The sequence below is a fragment of the Somniosus microcephalus genome, chromosome 8, assembly GCF_052327205.1.
Source record: "Somniosus microcephalus isolate GS21.2 chromosome 8, FLI_Smic_1.0, whole genome shotgun sequence".
NCBI classification, from domain to species: Eukaryota; Metazoa; Chordata; class Chondrichthyes; order Squaliformes; family Somniosidae; genus Somniosus; species Somniosus microcephalus.
The window spans coordinates 59,274,231-59,292,065 of record NC_140994.1 but is presented as its reverse complement, the minus strand read 5'-3'; the positions used below and the strand labels follow the sequence as shown (position 1 = coordinate 59,292,065).

At 45.7% G+C, this 17,835-nt stretch overlaps 1 protein-coding gene across 1 annotated transcript in view; it reads left to right on the top strand.

Annotated features, from left to right (window-relative positions):
- dntt (deoxynucleotidyltransferase, terminal) overlaps nucleotides 1-17,835 on the top strand; it is a 656,785-nt gene that overhangs the window by 64,752 nt on the left and 574,198 nt on the right. The window contains exon 3 of the mRNA XM_085994757.1: nucleotides 9,425-9,541. Coding sequence (XP_085850883.1) covers nucleotides 9,425-9,541 — 117 coding nt within the window. The remainder of the gene's footprint in view (nucleotides 1-9,424; nucleotides 9,542-17,835) is intronic.

Genomic DNA, 17,835 nt, shown 5'->3' with positions numbered 1-17,835 from the left:
TCTCATTCCTTCAGATTTTAATTATTGTTGGAGATTTTCTTTTAATTTAACTTTTTTTACTTTTTCTTTCTGTCTCCTTTATCTCTCTCTCTTAATCCAATCTTTCTTTCCCTCTCTTTATTTCAGTATCTGTACCTGATTTGACATTGAATTACATTTCTAACTGACACTTCCTGGTTCAGACACTGTGTTGGTCATTGACGATTCCTCAGTCTGATTGGTTAAGGAGATACACAGTTGCTTGACCTGCTCGCACAGGTCCCAGTTGCCCTGCAGAGGGCACTGTGCTGTTTTGATGGTTGGCTGAGAGGAACTTCCAGTACAAAAGTCCAAAGAAAGTCTATCGGTAAGTGCAAGTTTAACGAACGGCTGGCACCATTCGTTCGCCACTGAGTGCAAAATCCGGCAAATTGTCTTGAGACTATTAACTGGATTATACATTACTTTGCAACACCCTTGTATACTTATTTTATGTACATTACACCCTATTTATAAGACTCTGTGATGTACCATCCTTTCTGAAGTAACGAATCTTCACTAATAAGAAATCCCAAAAAGACATTCTTCCAAATGCACCCTCATTATGCAACTTTTTCTGTATATTTCCAGAGACAAAGGGGTAACCAATATACATATTTAAGCACACCAGTGCCTCTATTCATTTATGGGTCTTGATGCTACTTTGAATAAATATAACATTTTGCAAAAGAAAGATATAAAAAAATAATGTCATTCAAGATCATTTCTATGCTGTGAAATAAATGATATGCTGTCTATAAATACAACCATGTGATGGCACTGTAGAATGGGAAGCAATTAAAGACAAAAACTGTGTGTGTGTGAGAGAGAGAGAGAGAGTGACCATTTGAATGAACATTACCATTTATTTCATGTATTCCAATAGGATTTAAAATTCATCAAAATGTTTCAGAAAAACACTTCCCGATATATATGATTTAGAATCATTGACTAGTACAGCACAGAAGGAGGCCATTCAGCCCCTGGAATCATCGCTGGCTCTTTCGAAGAGCAATCCAGTTAGTCCCACTCCCCCGCTCTTTCCCCATATCCCTGCAATTTTTTCACTTCAAATATTTATCCAATTCCTTTTCGAAGGCTACTATTCACCACCCTATCAGGCAGTGCATTCCAAATCCTAACCACTCGTTGCGTAAAAATGTTTTTCCTCATGTCGCCTCTGGTTCTTTTGCCAATCACCTTTAATCTGTGCTATCTGGTTATCGACCCTTCAGCTATTGGAAACAGTGTCTCTTTATTTACTCTATCTAAATCCTTCATGATTTTAAACATCTCTATCAAATGTTTGAAGTGAAAAAATTATTGAATATAGTTAGGAATCCTTGCTTGTACAGTATTATGATCATGTTGACCTGAGCTAGCTCTGTTGTAAAATCAACAAGCTGAGATAAGTATCATGCAGTAATAATTTTAAACCCTACTTCTTCTATTAACTTCTCTTGTAGTTTATTAAAACTAATAAATGATACAAAGACTTCAAGTACATTGATTGTGAATTTTAATATGGCAGGGTTCACTCTGTTGCAAGATAAAGTTAAATGTTGAAACAGACTGATTTTTTTCTTGTGTCTTTAAACACATCTTTGCTTTGTGTCTGGGAAATGTTTATTGTCCAGGTGCAAAGCAGAGGGAAAAGGGGGCGAAGACCTTGGAATTTCCAGGATTTCCTCAGAGAATGGGCTGGGGCAGATGCAAGATTTCAAATTGGTGGGAGTGACATAATGGCACCTCTTACTTCAGTTTGCTCTCAGGATGCTGGTTGGATGCCAAGGACAACTGGGCCATAGGCCTAGCCCCACTTAGATTGAAGCCTCTAAGGTGAGGCAGGCAGAAAGAAGTTAGAGTCAGGAAAAAGGCACGTACCTTTTCTTAATGCTACCCGAGAACAACTGTGAGGCTGAAGGACTTCTGGCTGCTGTTTTCCCACAGAAGGCCACACATCCGGCCTCTCCCCTATTCCAGGCACTGTGGCAGGGATACATTGTGCTGAGGGTAACAGCCTAAACCCACAAATACAGAAAAGCTTAATCCAGGGCTGGCAGAGCACACTTTGCGTGCACAACACCTGACTTGCGCCCAGCAGAAAGGGAGGGTGGAAAATCAGCCCTATTGTGTCCTCTCTCTGTTGTATACATCATTAAACCTTTAGCTGGAAGTCCAGACTCCAGAGCAAATAATCCTACTTTTCCTATTGGGTGTGATTCCAATTTATATATTTTATTTGTGAGAAACGGTGAAACATTTGGACTGTGTCTTGGTGGTAACGCTTCCAAGTAACTTGGCTGTAACAAGGAAGTTAAATGCCATAATGTCTCAAGCACAAATGAAAACTGCAAAGTGTTAAACCAACATAAAAATAATTCAGTTACTGCATTTTGAGGCTGCTCAATAATCAGGAACACTAAAAGGGTTGAAAGCCACATCATTGAGCTTATCACTTCCAATTACAGGCAATGCTTAAGTTGACATAATTGCATACATAGTAGAACTGTACAGACCACATTATGGTCTGGCGTTCATCCAGCTTCTCTCTTTTTGTCGTTGTAGCTGAGTAGGAGAACAAGCAGGTGGGGCAGCCCACTCCACAACTTCTGATTCCTCTGTTGCTTCCTGTTCAAGCAGGGATGAAGCACCAGTAATCACATTTCTACCCTAGTGGAAGGTGGCACTCTTGTTTTTAGAATCATCGAATGGTTATAGCACAGAAGGAGGCCATTCAGCCCGTCGAGCCCGTGCTGGCAGTTTTACTTGGGCATCTGCCCAGGAATGTCAAAAGTATATATCACATGCTGCAAGAGCCCGAATCTGCTGATCATCAAACCTGCAACCTGCAACAACATTTTTGATGTTGTTTTTAATTAATCTTATAACAAAGGGGGAGATGATTGCTGCATCCTAGTTGAATTGTAGTAGCATTTTCTGAAGCCTTCTGCCGTGTGCAAAATCAAGTGTGCAATCTGAAATATGATCAGCAATTTTTTTGGAGAGTTGCTGGTAACTTTTTCTGAAATCAGCACACTTGATAAACGAGTGAGCTGACATCTTCATGCAAGTGGCAGCCTGTCTTCATGCTAAAAATATATTACAGACAACTGCTATCAACTCTAATCTAGCTCACTGCACAAACCATCTGGTGCCATGCATCACAAGGCAACAATACCATATTTTAAATATAATGGAAAAGATGAAGGGCGCACCAGAAAAAACCCCCATTATGTACAGAGTTCTTAACTAGAGCGAACCAAAAATGTTGAAAATATTACCTTCTGGCTGAATAATAAATTAAAGAATTATAACGTAAGTATAGGACACAGTTTAGAAATATGATACCAGCTGGTAAAATTGTAAATTCACTTAGTGAAAAATGCTGAAATTCCAAATTCACTTTTTCTTTGTGATGAAGCCTGTGACTACTAACCTAATGTTGAATGGTGGTTCACTTTCTTTATTTGTTGTTGGTATATATGAGGAGTAGGATTTACTACTTGCTGTTTCATATGTGATTGGTACCACTTTGAGCGAGAATTCTGATTCTAATTGAGAACGATTTGAGGAAATTGAGAGTATTGCGATGGACCCGAGGATCTGTTCTGTTTCTGATGATAAATTCTATATTCATCTTTCTATATGAATTTTAGCTAGCCCCATAATGGGTTCCATTATGCTCGCTGAGAAGGTATTTCTGTGTGCCATTTCTGTGTGTAAAATTGCCTTTTCTGTATGTAAGTGATGCATACGTACTGCGGCAGTCCACTGTGCTAGCTGTATTTCAGCCACCACAGCAAACTAAAGGGTGACTACTGGGCGACAAGGGCTATCCGCTGACGACATGGCTCATAACTCCGGTTCACAACCCCCGCACACGTGTGCAGCATGCATGCAATGAGAGCCATGCTGCCTCAAGAAATCTGATAGAGCAGACCATTGGCATGCTGAAGCAACGATTCCGCTGCCTGGACCGCTCTGGAGGAGCCGTGCAGTACTCGGCTAAGCAGGGCTCAAGATTTGCGGTGGTATGCTGCATGCTGCACAACCTTGCCACCACCTATCAGGTGAGAAGCTGAGGAGGAGTAGGAGGAAGAGGAAGAGCAGGATGAGGAGGAAGAGGAAGGGAGGCTGCAACCGAGACTGCTCCTTTCAGCCCAGGCTGTATGTGAAGAACTAATTCAAGTGCGATACCAGTAACCTCAATCCTAACTCCCCATTCACCAACAGTCCCACACTCCTTACCTTCCTTCTGTTACTGACCATCACATTGTCCTCTTGGCCACAATGCAAAAATAAAAGCCACATCCCAAACCAAATTTATAAATTAAATCATGCCATATTGCATGCAAAATTAAACTAATGACCCTTGTGCATTCCTTTAGTGCCTGCTTCCGTGAGCCTTTGCCTGTCCTTGTGCTCCTAAAAAGTGCTACCCCAGTGGATGCAGTATGGCAGGTGGAAGGCTTTCAGTTGAGGAGATTGCAGATGGCCTTGGAATATGACTTTGAGCAGTTCTGGGCCTAGAAGGCCCGGCTGTAGACTGAACCATCTCGGCATGGGCGGCAACAGTCTGGGCTGACTGGCAACAGCAAGGGCACTGGTGGAGTGGCAGGGGTGGGAGGATGAATGCTGTCTTCCTGAGAGGGCACAGCAGGGGCGGTACCTCAGCAATCCTAGTAATCTATTGGAGAACAGATTGCCGGACTGCAGTGATGCACTGGAAGCCCCTTTGAACACTGGTATCCACAGCCATGGTAACAGCAGTCTGAGCTTCCACTGCCACACTCAGACATTGTGCTGCAATGGAAGCTGAGACATCGGCCTTCAGATGTTAGAACATAAGAACATAAGAAATAGGAGCAGGAATACGCCACTTGCCCCTTGAGCCTGCTTTGCCATTCAATAAGATGATGGCTGATCTTGGGCTCAAAGCCACTTCCCTGCCCGCTCCCCATAACCCTTCACTCCCTTATCTTGCAAAAATCTGTCTATCTCCACCTTAGATGTATTTAATGACCCAGCCTCCACAGCTCTCTGGGGCAGAGAATTCCACAGATTTACAACCATCAGAGAGAAGAAATTCCTCCTCATCTCAGTTCTAAAAGGGCGACCCTTTATTCTGAAACTATACCCTTGAGTTCTAGCTTTCCCCACGAGGGGAAACATCCTCTCTGCATCTACCTTGTCGAGCCCCCTCAGTATCTTATATGTTTCAATAAGATCACCTCTCATTCTTCTAAATTCCAATGAGTATAGACCCAACCTGCTCAACCTTTCTTCATAAGTCAACCCCCTCATCTCAGGAATCAACCGGGTGAATCGTCTCTGAACTGCCTCCAATGCAAGTATATCCTTCCTTAAATAAGGAGACCAAAACTATATGCAGTACTCAAGGTGTGGTCTCACCAATACCATGTACAGCTGTAGCAGGACTTCCCTGCTTTTATACTGCAACCACGTTGCATCATGGTTGGTTCCACACGTGTGTTGATGGAGTTGGCCACCAGTTCCATGCTGGAAAGGATGGGCTCCAAGCTCTGTACAAAGCCCTGTGCCAAGTGCCTTTCTGGCAGAATTCCCAATGCACCAAGGGTGAGGTGAAGCATATGAATGTTGGGTATGTGTCCTGATTGATAGAGATTGTTGGTAGGTGAGTGATGGGATGTGATGGGGGTGTGTGGTGAATTGAGCAGTTGATGAGGCTAGTGGTGCAGTTGGTAGGATATGGCATTTAAAGATACATTCACTGACCTTAACAATTCATGTGAGACCATTAATCTTCTTCCTGCACTTGCAGCCAGGTCCTTGTGGCTACACTTCTGGCATTGAACTCCTCTGCTATCTCTTGCCACTGCCTTCTGAGCATGTGTCTGGAGGGCATCCGGCCCACCTGAGGACACAGGACCTCTCTCCTTCTTTCCACCTCTTCCACCAAGAATGATGGGGATGTGGTGAATTGAACAGTGGCTGAGGCTAGTGGTTCATTTGGTGGGATATGCCATTTGAAGAAGCATTCACTGATCTTGACCACTCGTCTGAGGTTATTAAACTTCTTGTGGCACTGTATCCAGATCCTTGGGGCTATACTCCTGGGATTGACCTCCATGGCTAACTGTTCCCACTGCCTTCTCATTGTGTGTCTGGAGGGCCTCCTGCCCCCCAGCGGATACAGGACCTCTCTCCTTCTTTCCACTTGCTCCACCATGACCTCCAGGGCAGCATCCAAAAACCTTGGTGCCTGCTGTCTCCCATGGTCAGCCATTGTTGATTGTGTACAGCACACTATTCCCAATAATGTCAGCATCTCCTGCAGCCACAATGCACCTTCACTATAAGAGGTGCAGGCTAGCTTTAAGCAGTGTAGGCTAGCTTTAAGTAGTGCTAGGAAGCAACAATATTGGGCCTCCTGCTGATGCGTGCAGCCAATGAGCAGCACGGTTATTGCTGGTTGCACGCAGAAATCATTATAATGAACAGGTAGCACGAAGTTGGCATGCTGCCTGCATTACACTGGGCGTGGGGTAATTGCGCATCGCAATCCCCGCATTCGTTTTTGGGGGCTATCCAATTTAATGGTTTTCTCCTCTGACAACTCTAACTACATTAGGAAAATGTCTATGACTTTGAACTGTATTCGATGGAAGTTCTTTTGTTTATAAGATGATGTCAAAGTCATACATATACTGTCTGCAGGATGCAGGCCAAGTGCTTTGTTTGGTAGGCCAACCAGCTATCTGTTTATACGTTGTCAAGCATTAATTAGATATATGAAACTCGACTGAGGTGTTGATTGGTATTTAATTCAGCTAGTACCATGGTTTTTCATGCTGATTTTGATTGACAGCTGAGATGTTACCCTGATACCATTGAAATCCATTTTGATATTGTTGATTCATTGTGAAGGTTTTTTTATTTTATTTTGTACCAGTTTGGAGAACAAAAATAAGGAGAGACTAATAGCCACATTAATACAAAAGCAAAATACTGCGGATGCTGGAAATCTGAAATAAAAACAGAAAATGCTGGAAATACTCAGCAGCTCAGACAGCATCTGTGGAGAGAGAAACAAAGTTAACGTTTCCGGTCGATGACCTTTCCGATGAATAATAGCCAGGCTTTTTCCTCTATTTTCTATTTAACTGTGCCATTATATGGGTTGGGTGTCTAATGATAGATCCCATGACATTCATTTCTCATGTATGTCCTGAACAGGTACAGAAAATAATAAAAAAGGCTAATGGAATGTTGGCCTTTATATCTAGAGGACTAGCATACAAGGGGGTTGAAGTTATGCTGCAGCTACACAAAACCCTGGTTAGACCACACCTGGAGTACTGTGAGCAGTTCTGGGCACCACACCTTAGGAAGGATATATTGGCCTTTGAGGGAGTGCAGCGTAGGGTTAGCAGAATGATACTCGGACTTCATGGGTTAAGTTATGAAGAGAGGTTACACAAATTAGGGTTGTATTCCCTAGAATTTAGAAGGTTAAGGGGCGATCTGATTGAAGTTTTCAAGAAATTAAGGGGAACAGATAGAGTAGGTAGAACTATTTCTGCTGGTTGGGGATTCTGGGACTAGGGGGCATACTAGGGGGCATAGTCTAAAAATTAGAGCCAGACCTTTTAGGAGTGAAATTAGGAAACACTTCTACACACAAAGGGTGGTAGAAGTTTGGAATTCTCTTCCGCAAACAGCAATTGATGCTAGATCAATTGTTAATTTTAAATCAGAGATTGATAGCTTTCTGTTAACCAAAGGTATTAAGGGATATGAGCCAAAGGCAGGTATAGGTTGCAGATCAGCCATGATCTGATTGAATAGCGGAGCAGGCTCAAGGGGCTGAATGGCCTACTCCTGTTCCTGTGTTCTAGTATAAACCTTTCCATGATGGACTCGTGGTTAAAAGTTGCTGAAGAGAACTGATTAAGAGCTCAGAACTATTATTGCATTGAAACAGATAGTATAAAGATAAGTACAATGCTTGTTGTGTTTATCTGCCGAGTCATTCTTGCTCCTGCAATTTTGCTTCTCCAGCGACCTGAATTAGTAGGTTTTAGTTTGATAACACTATGTGGCAGTATGCTGTTTCCCAACAATTGAGAGAGATTTGTTAAGAAGAAGAACAACTTGCACTTATAGAGTGCATTTCATGACCTCCGGGCATCCCAAAATGCTTTACAGCCAAAGGAGTTTGAAGCATGGATATAACAATGAAGCTTCCTGTACTTGCAGGTTCTGATTATCTGCAAAGCCCAACGCACATTAGGCACGTTTGACAGAAACAGCAGCAAGAAAGCCTCCTGGCCCAAAGTGTGGGAGACCACCTGCAAGGACCACCACCAAATTCTTTGGAATATTCCTCCAAATGGGCACCGGTGTACCTGGAGGAAGATGAGGCGGGAGGTCTCTGCCAGAGCTTGACCGCTCTGTACCCCTTTCGGGGATCTCTGCTCCTTTTTTCTCTGCTGCTGAGCATTATCCCACCAATTCTGCAAGATTCCAGCAGGATTGCGCCAGACTCTTGCCCCCAACCCTTCACCCAAATGCACCAGAACACCTTCTTCAGTCTTGCTTCACTCTAGGATTCCTTTCCCTGGATTTTTACCACGTTCCCAGATCCGAGAACTCTCAGTGCTCACAAAATGCCTAGCCCGCATTCCCAGATCCTGGAACCTCCCTCGCCAGTGCTTGGGGCTCCTGCTCCACTGTTCCCAGAAGCTCCCAGTGTTCCCAGAAGGCCCCACTTCAGTGCTCCAGGCACTCTAGAATTTACTTCAAAGTACTGCTAAGACCCTGAGACCTCATTCCAGTGTACTGTCAGACTCCAGATTACCTTCCAATGCTCCCAAATTTCAGGGCCAGCCCCAATGGTGATAAATCAGTGTCCCCAATAATATTACTTGACAATAACATCCTTATTCTTATAAATGCTCTGACTTGCTGTGATCTATGCAGTGTGACATCTGTTACACAGAAAGGCCAATATAACTCCTTCATCTCCTTATGTAGGCTATCCATTAAAAAAAAATTAAGTTAAGATTCCAGTCTTTAGCTGTTTCTTACCCTTTATCTAGGACTGGTTCTTTCATGCTGAAGACGAGAGGAAATCATTGCCCATACCAATGGGGAAAGATTTGTTAGAATTCACCCTATATGAATTTATTTGTTTCTATAATACAAAGAATCTTCTTTAACTGGTGTACTAAGCAGCAAACAGACTTTTCAGTACTCATTAGTTGAGTTAACGAATCTTCAACCTGCAATTACTGGCTGCTAACAATGTCATGTGTGTTCATTTGACATAGAATAGATAACACAAGCAAACCCAACAAGAAGCCACAAACTCTAACCTGAACTAGCAATGAAATTGATTCTGCTCTGTTTCTTTCCTTAGGTGCAGAAGGCCTGTCTGCTTCAATCAGATCTGCCATCAGCTTCACCAGTGGCAACTATTTCTCAGTTTGCATGTCAGAGGAGATCAACCCTCAATAATAGAAACAAGATATTCACGGTAAAGCTTGTCAAAGAACAATTTTTTAAAAGTTTATTTTAGACTTTGGTATGTATTAGCAATTTGCCTAAGAATTTAGAGGCTCTGTTTTCTTTTTAGTGAACTGGTGCTAAATAAGATATATGGGGAGAGATTCCTCTAAAGGTATTCAGGTGGGCTATGTCTGTGAGAAGCCCAGCCTTCCCAAAGATCTCCCAGACCCCAGGCCCCATTGCTTGCTTACCATGGGGGAGACATTGGGCTCTATTTTTTGGCCACTACGAGGCCTCTTAAACTATCAAAATAGCGTCTGCGATGCGTGTGTCCACTTCCGATGGGAAGTGCGTCGTACACCATATTTGCCCAGAACTAGCCGCGCCTCTAGCCAAGCTGTTCCAGTACAGCTACAATACTGGCATCTATCCGACAATGTGAAAAACTGCCCAGGTATATCCTGTCCACAAAAAGCAAGACAAATCCAATCTGGCCAATTACCGCTCCATCAGTCTACTCTCAATCATCAGCAAAGTGATGGAAGGTGTCATCAACAGTGCTATCAAGTGGCACTTACTGACCAATAACCTGCTCACTGATTCCCAGTTTGGGTTCCTCCAAGACCACTCAGCTCCTGACCTCATTACAGCCTTAGTCCAAACATGGACAAAGCAGCTGAATTCCAGAGGTGAGGTGAGAGTGACTGCCCTTGACATCAACGCAGCATTTGACCAAGTGTGGCATGAAGGAGCCCTAGTAAAACTGAAGTCAATGGGAATCGGGGAGAAAACTCTCCACTGGCTGGAGTCATACCTAGCACAAAGGAAGATGGTTGTGGTGGCTGGAGGTCAATCATCACAGCCCCAGGACGTCGCTGCAGGAATTCCTCAGGGCAGTGTCCTAGGCCCAACGATCTTCAGCTGCTTCATCAATGACCTTCCCTCCAACATACGGTCAGAAATGGGGATGTTTGCTGATGACTGCACAGTGTTCAGTGCCATTCACAACTCCTCAGATAATGAAGCAGTCCATGCCCGCATGCAGCAAGACCTGGACGGTGTTTAGGCTTGGGCTGAGGTGTGACACGAATGTTACCTGCCACTTAAGTGCCAGGCAATGACTACCTGCAACAAGTGAGAGTCTAACCACCGACCCTTGACATTCACCAGCATTACCATTGCCGAATCCCCCACCATCAACATCCTGGGGGCCACCATTGACCAGAAACTTAACTGGACCAGCAACAAGAGCAGGTCAGAGGCTAGGTATTCTATGGCGAGGGTCTCACCTCCTGACTCCCCAAAGTCTTTCCACCATCTACAAGGCACAAGTAAGGAGTCTGATGGAATACTCTCCACTTGCCTGGATGAGTGCAGCTCCAACAACACTCAAGAAGCTCGACACCATCCAGGACAAAGCAGCCCGCTTGATTGGCACTCAATCCACCACCTTAAACATTCACTTACTCTACCACCAGCGTACCGTGGCTGCAGTGTGTACCATCTACAAGATGCACTGCAGCAACTCGCCAAGGCTTCTTCAGCAGCACCTCCCAAACTCGCAACCTCTTCCACCTAGAAGCAGAAGGGCAGCAGCAGGCGCATGGGAACACCATCACCTCCAAGATCCCCTCCAAGTCACACACCATCCTGACTTGGAACTATATCGCCGATCCTTCATCGTCGCTGAGTCAAAATCCTGGAACTCCCTACCTAACAGCACTGTGGGAGTACCTTCACCACACGAACTGCAGCGGTTGAAGAAGGTGGATCACCACCACCTTCTCAAGAGCAACTAGGGATGAGCAATAAATGCTGGCCTTGCCAGCGACGCCCATATCCCGTAAATGAATAAAATAAAAAAATTAAAAATTTGCATGCGCGCATCTAACGATTGCCAGCAGCATGCAGAGCAGGCAGATAATGGTCAGAATTTTCCGGGTTGGTAGCAGACGCAATCGGTGGCGGGTTGGGTGGGAAAGTTATTAGTTTTGCAGCGGGTCGGGAACCCACTGTCATCTCGCTCCCACGTGCCTTTCTCCCAGTCATTGTGGAGCTGACCCGACTGGCAGTGGCAGGCGACCCAATTGAAATAATTATCAGGTAGTTTACAGGCACTTAAGAGCCTTTTCCCCCCCACATCTTCAATTTCCCTGCATGGCCACGGGATTCATGCAGCTCGGGAACCACATCTGTCAACCTGAGGTACACTGACAGCACTATGTTAGATGAAACTTCAAATCTAATGTGGCCATGGTCCCTTTAAAGATCCCAGCTGAAAACGCGTCATGAATGACGTCACCAGACCCGCTCTATCTCTATGGGCCGGGAAACGCGCTGGGTGGGCTTAATAGGCCCCATTAAGGTATGTTCATTTTCAACAGCGGGATGGAGCCAGCAGCGGGGTTGCGACCTGCCACGGACACCGCCCACACCGGACCCACCCAGGTAGGCACAATTCCGGCCAATGACGTCAGTCAGCGTGCAACGCTGATTTGATGCCAGTTCTGCCATTTTGGAGCTCCACGCAGCAGCCTACACCTATCTTAGCCTCGCACAGCTGAACACAATGTTAAAATGGCATGAAGGATCCCCTCCAGCTCTATTTAAAGGGATCATGAACTACTTACAGGTTAATTGCTGTATTATTTCTTCTGGCTGTTGCTGCAATTCTGTGCATTTTAGGTGCTTTTCCTTACTTGTTAAAGGTTTCAATAATCTACATGGAGTGGTCTGACTGGTGCTGAAGTTCTTTTTTGGTGACTTAAAGGCTTGTGCACAAATCAGTTGCTTCCAGACATGGGTGGCTTAGTAGGGCTTCCTCTTGGCACTGAGCATGATTGGGAGAATGAGACGAGGCCATGCAGAGCAGGATAAGTTGCTAGAAGAGGGAGAAGGTATTTCTGTGTGCGCACTGGCGAGCTGGCACCTGCGCTATCCTTGCCCCCTTCCCTGGCTGCAGCACCCTTTTGCCCGGTGTCTCACCTTGTACAGATACCGCCTTTATGCTATCCTCTAAGATATGCGCAGAGTCAGTATCTGAGCTGGTGGCTACGAGTGTGAAATCGAGTGATGGTGTGTCTTCATCATCACTGTTATCTTGGTCTTCCTCCACTTCCTGGGCAGCTTCCAGTTCTTGAGTATTTGAGATGAAAAAGGGACAAGGGTAAGGTTATGGTGGGGGAGAGGAGAAAGTAAGAAGTGCATGCTTACACCATCTGCGGCTTGTAAGTCAGAAGAGGATGAGGGAGAAGTGGGATGAGAGAAGGAGGATTAGTTATGCGGATACCCTCATCTTCAGTTGCTTCAACCCCACTGGTGGCCGCGGCCTCAGTACTGGTCCTTCCCATAATGACCAGCACTGTCTCCTCCATGGGGATTAGAACAGGCAGACGTGCCGCTCCCCCTCCGGTTAGCTCCTGCTGCCTCCGGTTGTGCGCCACTTTCTCCTGCAAGAGAGAGGCAAGTGTGTCAGTGAGTGTCGTGCAATATGTTTAGGTGATGTGGCTATCATGGTTGAATAGCCGCCAGTGTGTGCAAGATTTGAGATATGGGTGTGAGGCTTGCAACAGTGCTAAGTGCGTGAGAGTGAGGGAAAGCATATGAATGTTGGGTATGATTCCTGATTAATAGAGGTTGTTGGTAGGTGAGTGATGGGGGTCTAATGAATTTAGCAGTGGATGAGGCTAGTGGTGCAGTTGGTAGGATATGGCATTTGAAGATGCATTCACTGACCTTAGCAACTCATGTGAGATCATTAAACTTCTTCCTGCACTGCATCCAGATCCTTGTGGCTACATGCTTGCCATTGACCTCCTCCACTATCCCTTGCCACTGCCTTCTGAGCATGTGTCTGGAGAGCCTCTGGCCCACCTGAAGACACAGGACCTCTTTCCTTCTTTCCACCTCTTCCACCAAGACCTCTAGCACAGCGTCCAAAAACCTTGGTGCAGGCTCTCTCCCATGTTCAGCCATTGTTGATTCTTCCACAATATTCAGAATGATCACAGCACCACCAGCAGCCACAGTGCACCTCCCCTTTAAGAGGTGCAGGCTAGCTTTATTGGATCCCCTGCTGATGCGTGCAGCCAATGAATAGCATGGGGAGCACTGGCTGCTCACAGAAATCTTGCCTGCTGTGCGATCGATGGACGCGATTTAATTGCACATCGCGATCCCTGTGCCCGTTATCCAATTTAACCCCGAATGTCAACCAAGATTAGTTTTCTCCAGCCCTTGCCCACTCCCTCTGCCTGTTCATTCCATGCTTCAACCCCAATCTGTTGATTCCTACCTCCTGCAGTTCCCCCAGTCCTTCATAGCCTGACCCTCAGCCTCACATTCTCTCTAAAACACTCCTGTTGCAACACCTCTTTGATTGCATCTCCCTGGCCTCAAATATAACTTGGTATATGCATACTCGTGGCCTTAAAAGCATAAGGAATACATATTAAGTAAATCAATAAAGGAGCCACACAGAAATGATGGAGACATACAGAGTACAGAGGCGACTGAGGGGAGGAGAGACTGATGGAGAAACCTCGATTTTAACTGGGAGGTGCGTTCGGGATGGATGGGGATGCAAGCAGGAGGAAAACCCTCACGGGATCTCAGTGTGAGGCATGGGGCATTTTAACTTCTGAGCCTCAACTGAATAATGCAAGGCAGTCTCCCTCTTGAACCCAACTGGACTGACATGAGGGCCAGCGGGCAGGAGTGGGAGATCGGGTCGGGCACCTTAGAATGCCAACGACCCAAGGAAACGGCCTTTGGCATAAAGTTAATGCTGGGCAAGGGCTTTGGCAGCCGAGGATGCCAGCGCGGAGAGGGAGAGACAAGGCTGGGGTTGGGGAGGCCCAAGGATTCCTTGTGGGGTCTGCGGCGGGTGGGGGGTGGGGGGCGCTTCTGCTTCTCCTGGCCCACAAGGGTTTCACAGCAAAGTTACCTTGGCCTCTTCTGGCCAGTCGGCACCTCCCACCAGGTGATTTACCCTCATAATTAGTTTTAGGAACAGCTGAGACTGTGCAGATAAAATTTGGTCCAATTAATGTCGTCATTATTGGTGACATAGATGGAGATTTGTTGTACTAGGTTACGGTATAACTGTTAAGAGTTATTTATTGCCCGATGAATGATTAAGTCAGTATGTTGTTGGCAACATGCAGGAATGGTCACACACAGATCACAGGAACTTTAAGGGCCATTCCACTTACTCAGATCATGAGTGATAGATAAACAGGAAACAAGTGCCTTATTTTACATTGAATGTGAAACTTTGCGCAGTCAGTGTTATGAAATGTTTGCACAAATGTGAAATTGAATTAACCAGATGCAAAGTGAGAAATGTAACTGCGATTAATGTGCTGAATATATTACTTTTTTGCCAAATGCAGAGTGTAAGACGCAGCGTTTTCGCACTCACAGTGTGTGCTGTGCTGCAAGGTATTAGGAAAAACTCATAACACTTTCTTATTTATTTCCCCTTTTTTTCTGTGTAAGCTGCATGCTGGGTTACATTTCTGAATATATTTAGTACCACCCACACATGCCAAGAAGAGGTGCTATTAGATCCTGCAGTTATAAAATATGGCAAACAATTACCACATCAAAAATCACCTGTCATTGTTTCTACTTCTAGTGAACATTGCAGTTGGCGCGTACGTGCGAATGCAGGACCTCCCATGGGAACCCTGACATTCCAATTATACTAAAATAAAGAGGAACAAAAAAATACCTAGGTTTAATTTTCGAGTGAGTGCATATCTTGCATAATGTTCCTCAAACCTGTCATACACTGAAGCTCTTGTTAAATATTAAGAGTTTGCAGTGGTCGACATAATATAATATGATATTGCATCCCTGATTAGCTGCACTGTGCCTCGTCATGACCAGGAGACATGGGGGTAATATTAACCCCCAAAAACGGGTGGGTTTGGGTCGGGTGGGATGTTAAAATGTAAAAAATATCAAACCCGAACTGAACCGCGCCTCTAGCCAAGATGTTCACTGGCATCTATCCGACAATGTGGAAAACTGCCCAGGTATGTCCTGTCCATAAAAAGCAGGACAAATCCAAACCAGCCAATTACCGACCCATCAGTCTACTCTCAATCATCAGCAAAGTGATGGAAGGTGTCATCGACAGTGCTATCAAGCAGCACTTACTCACCAATAACCTGCTCACTAATGCCCAGTTTGGGTTCCGCCAGGACCATTTGGCTCCAGACCTCATTACAACCTTGGTCCAAACATGGAAAAAAGAGCTGAATTCGAGAGGTGAGGTGAGAGTGACTGCCCTTGACATCGAGGCAGCATTTGACCGAGTGTGGCATCAAGGAGTCCTAGTAAAACTGAAGTCAATGGGAATCAGGGGGGGAAACTCCCCACTGACTGGAGTTATACCTAGCACAAAGGAAGAGGGTTGTGCCCACTTGATTGGCACCCCATCCACCACCTTAAACATTCACTCCCTCTGTAATGTATATACCTTTAAGGGGGGAACTATGTTTTACAGCTCATGTATACTGCAGTACCGGCAGTGACCATACCTGTATATAGCACTGAGTAGTAATCTGTACAGATCAGTTCCAGTGTGAGCCACGTTGAGTAAACACCTGTTGTACCGTTCTCCTGCAGTCTGTGTCTTATTATACACGGACACAACATTGGCGACAAGGCAAGTTCGAACCTACCTGCAACTCTGCATCACCTCCCGGGGATTCGTTCCTGGAGATCAGTGGATTGGAGGTCAAGGCCAGAGACTCAGGCGTCGACCACGGGCAACCACCCAGTCATCCAGCAGAGACTCGAGAATTGCGGGGGAGGCTGTCAAGACCCAGGCTTGGCTTTCCAGTCGAGGTGGTCCAGCGAAACGGGCTGGCAACAGGTAGTGCACAGACCCTTCCCGGACAGCGGCGGGCTAGAGCCCGACCGAGCGGCACAGCAAAGGGCCGAGCAGCGTCGACGGGGGAGAGAGAGAGAGGGCAGAGTGCACAGGGCGCAGCCGGTGTTCAGGGGCTGAGCAGCGTCGAAGAGAGGGAGAGAGAGACGCACAGAAATCCGCGAGGCGCCGCCATTGCCACGAGGACCGCCGAGAGCGGCGTTGGCAGCAGCGCAGGAGAAGCGCGTGAAACCTACAGGGCGCCGCCATTGCCACGAGAACCACCGGGAGCGGCGTTGGCAGCAGCGGGGGAGGAAGGAAAGCGCGGGAGACGCCATTTTAAGCCATTGGGAGACGCCATTTTAAACCACACCCAAAATGCCGAAGAGTGGCAGTATCACCGCATTTGACAATGAAGTCGAAGATTGGACTACATATGTCGAACGAATAGAGGTATACTGCAAGGCAAATGAGGTGTTAGATGACAAGAAAGCGTCGGTATTGTTAAATTTAATGGGTGCAAAGACGTATGGTTTATTACGAAATCTAGTAACCCCAACGAAGCCAATGGAAAAGAGCTTTGAAGACATAGTAACGATATTACAGGAACATTTAAACCCCACACCGCTGCTGATAGCAGAAAGATTCAAGTTTCACAAACGGAACCAGCATAAGGATGAAAGCAATGCTGATTATTTAGCAGAACTGCACAAACTATCGAAACACTGCCAGTTTGGAGCGGGACTGGCAGACACCTTAAGGGACAAGTTTGTGTGTGGGCTTCAAAGTGAAGGAACCCAGAAACGGCTTTTATCTGAAAAGGACCTTACGCTGGAAAAGGCTTTCAGCATTGAGGTATCACATGAAGCAGCAGTACGGGGCGCTGCAGAGATACAACAGAGACCGCAAGAATATGGCACAAACGAAATGTCATATGGAACAGAGAAGTGCTATCGCTGCGGCAGAACAACACACGACCAGAATGATTGCTGGTTCAAAGACAAAGTGTGCAGACAGTGTGGAAAAGTAGGACACATAGCACGAGTCTGCAGGTCGGGAAAGAAAACCAGCAGCAAGAAATCTCCACAGGAGAAGTACAGAAAGGTACATAAGGTGACGGAGAGTAGTTCAGACGAACAGAAAAGTGATACAGACTCCGGAAGCAAGGAGCTGGGTTGTCTGAAACTACATAATGTAACCAAAGTGGAGGATCACCAAACTATCTGGGTCACGCTCAAGATAGATGGAGTCCAAGTGAAAATGGAATTGGACACAGGATCAGCCCTAACAGTCATAAACCGAAGGGACTACAAGCGGCTATTCTCACATATACCCTTGAGAGATACAGAGATTGTCTTGAAGACGTACACGGGGCAAAAAGTCTACCCCAAAGGAAAAATAAGGGTGAACGTGATATACAACGGCAAGGAAACACCAAAAAT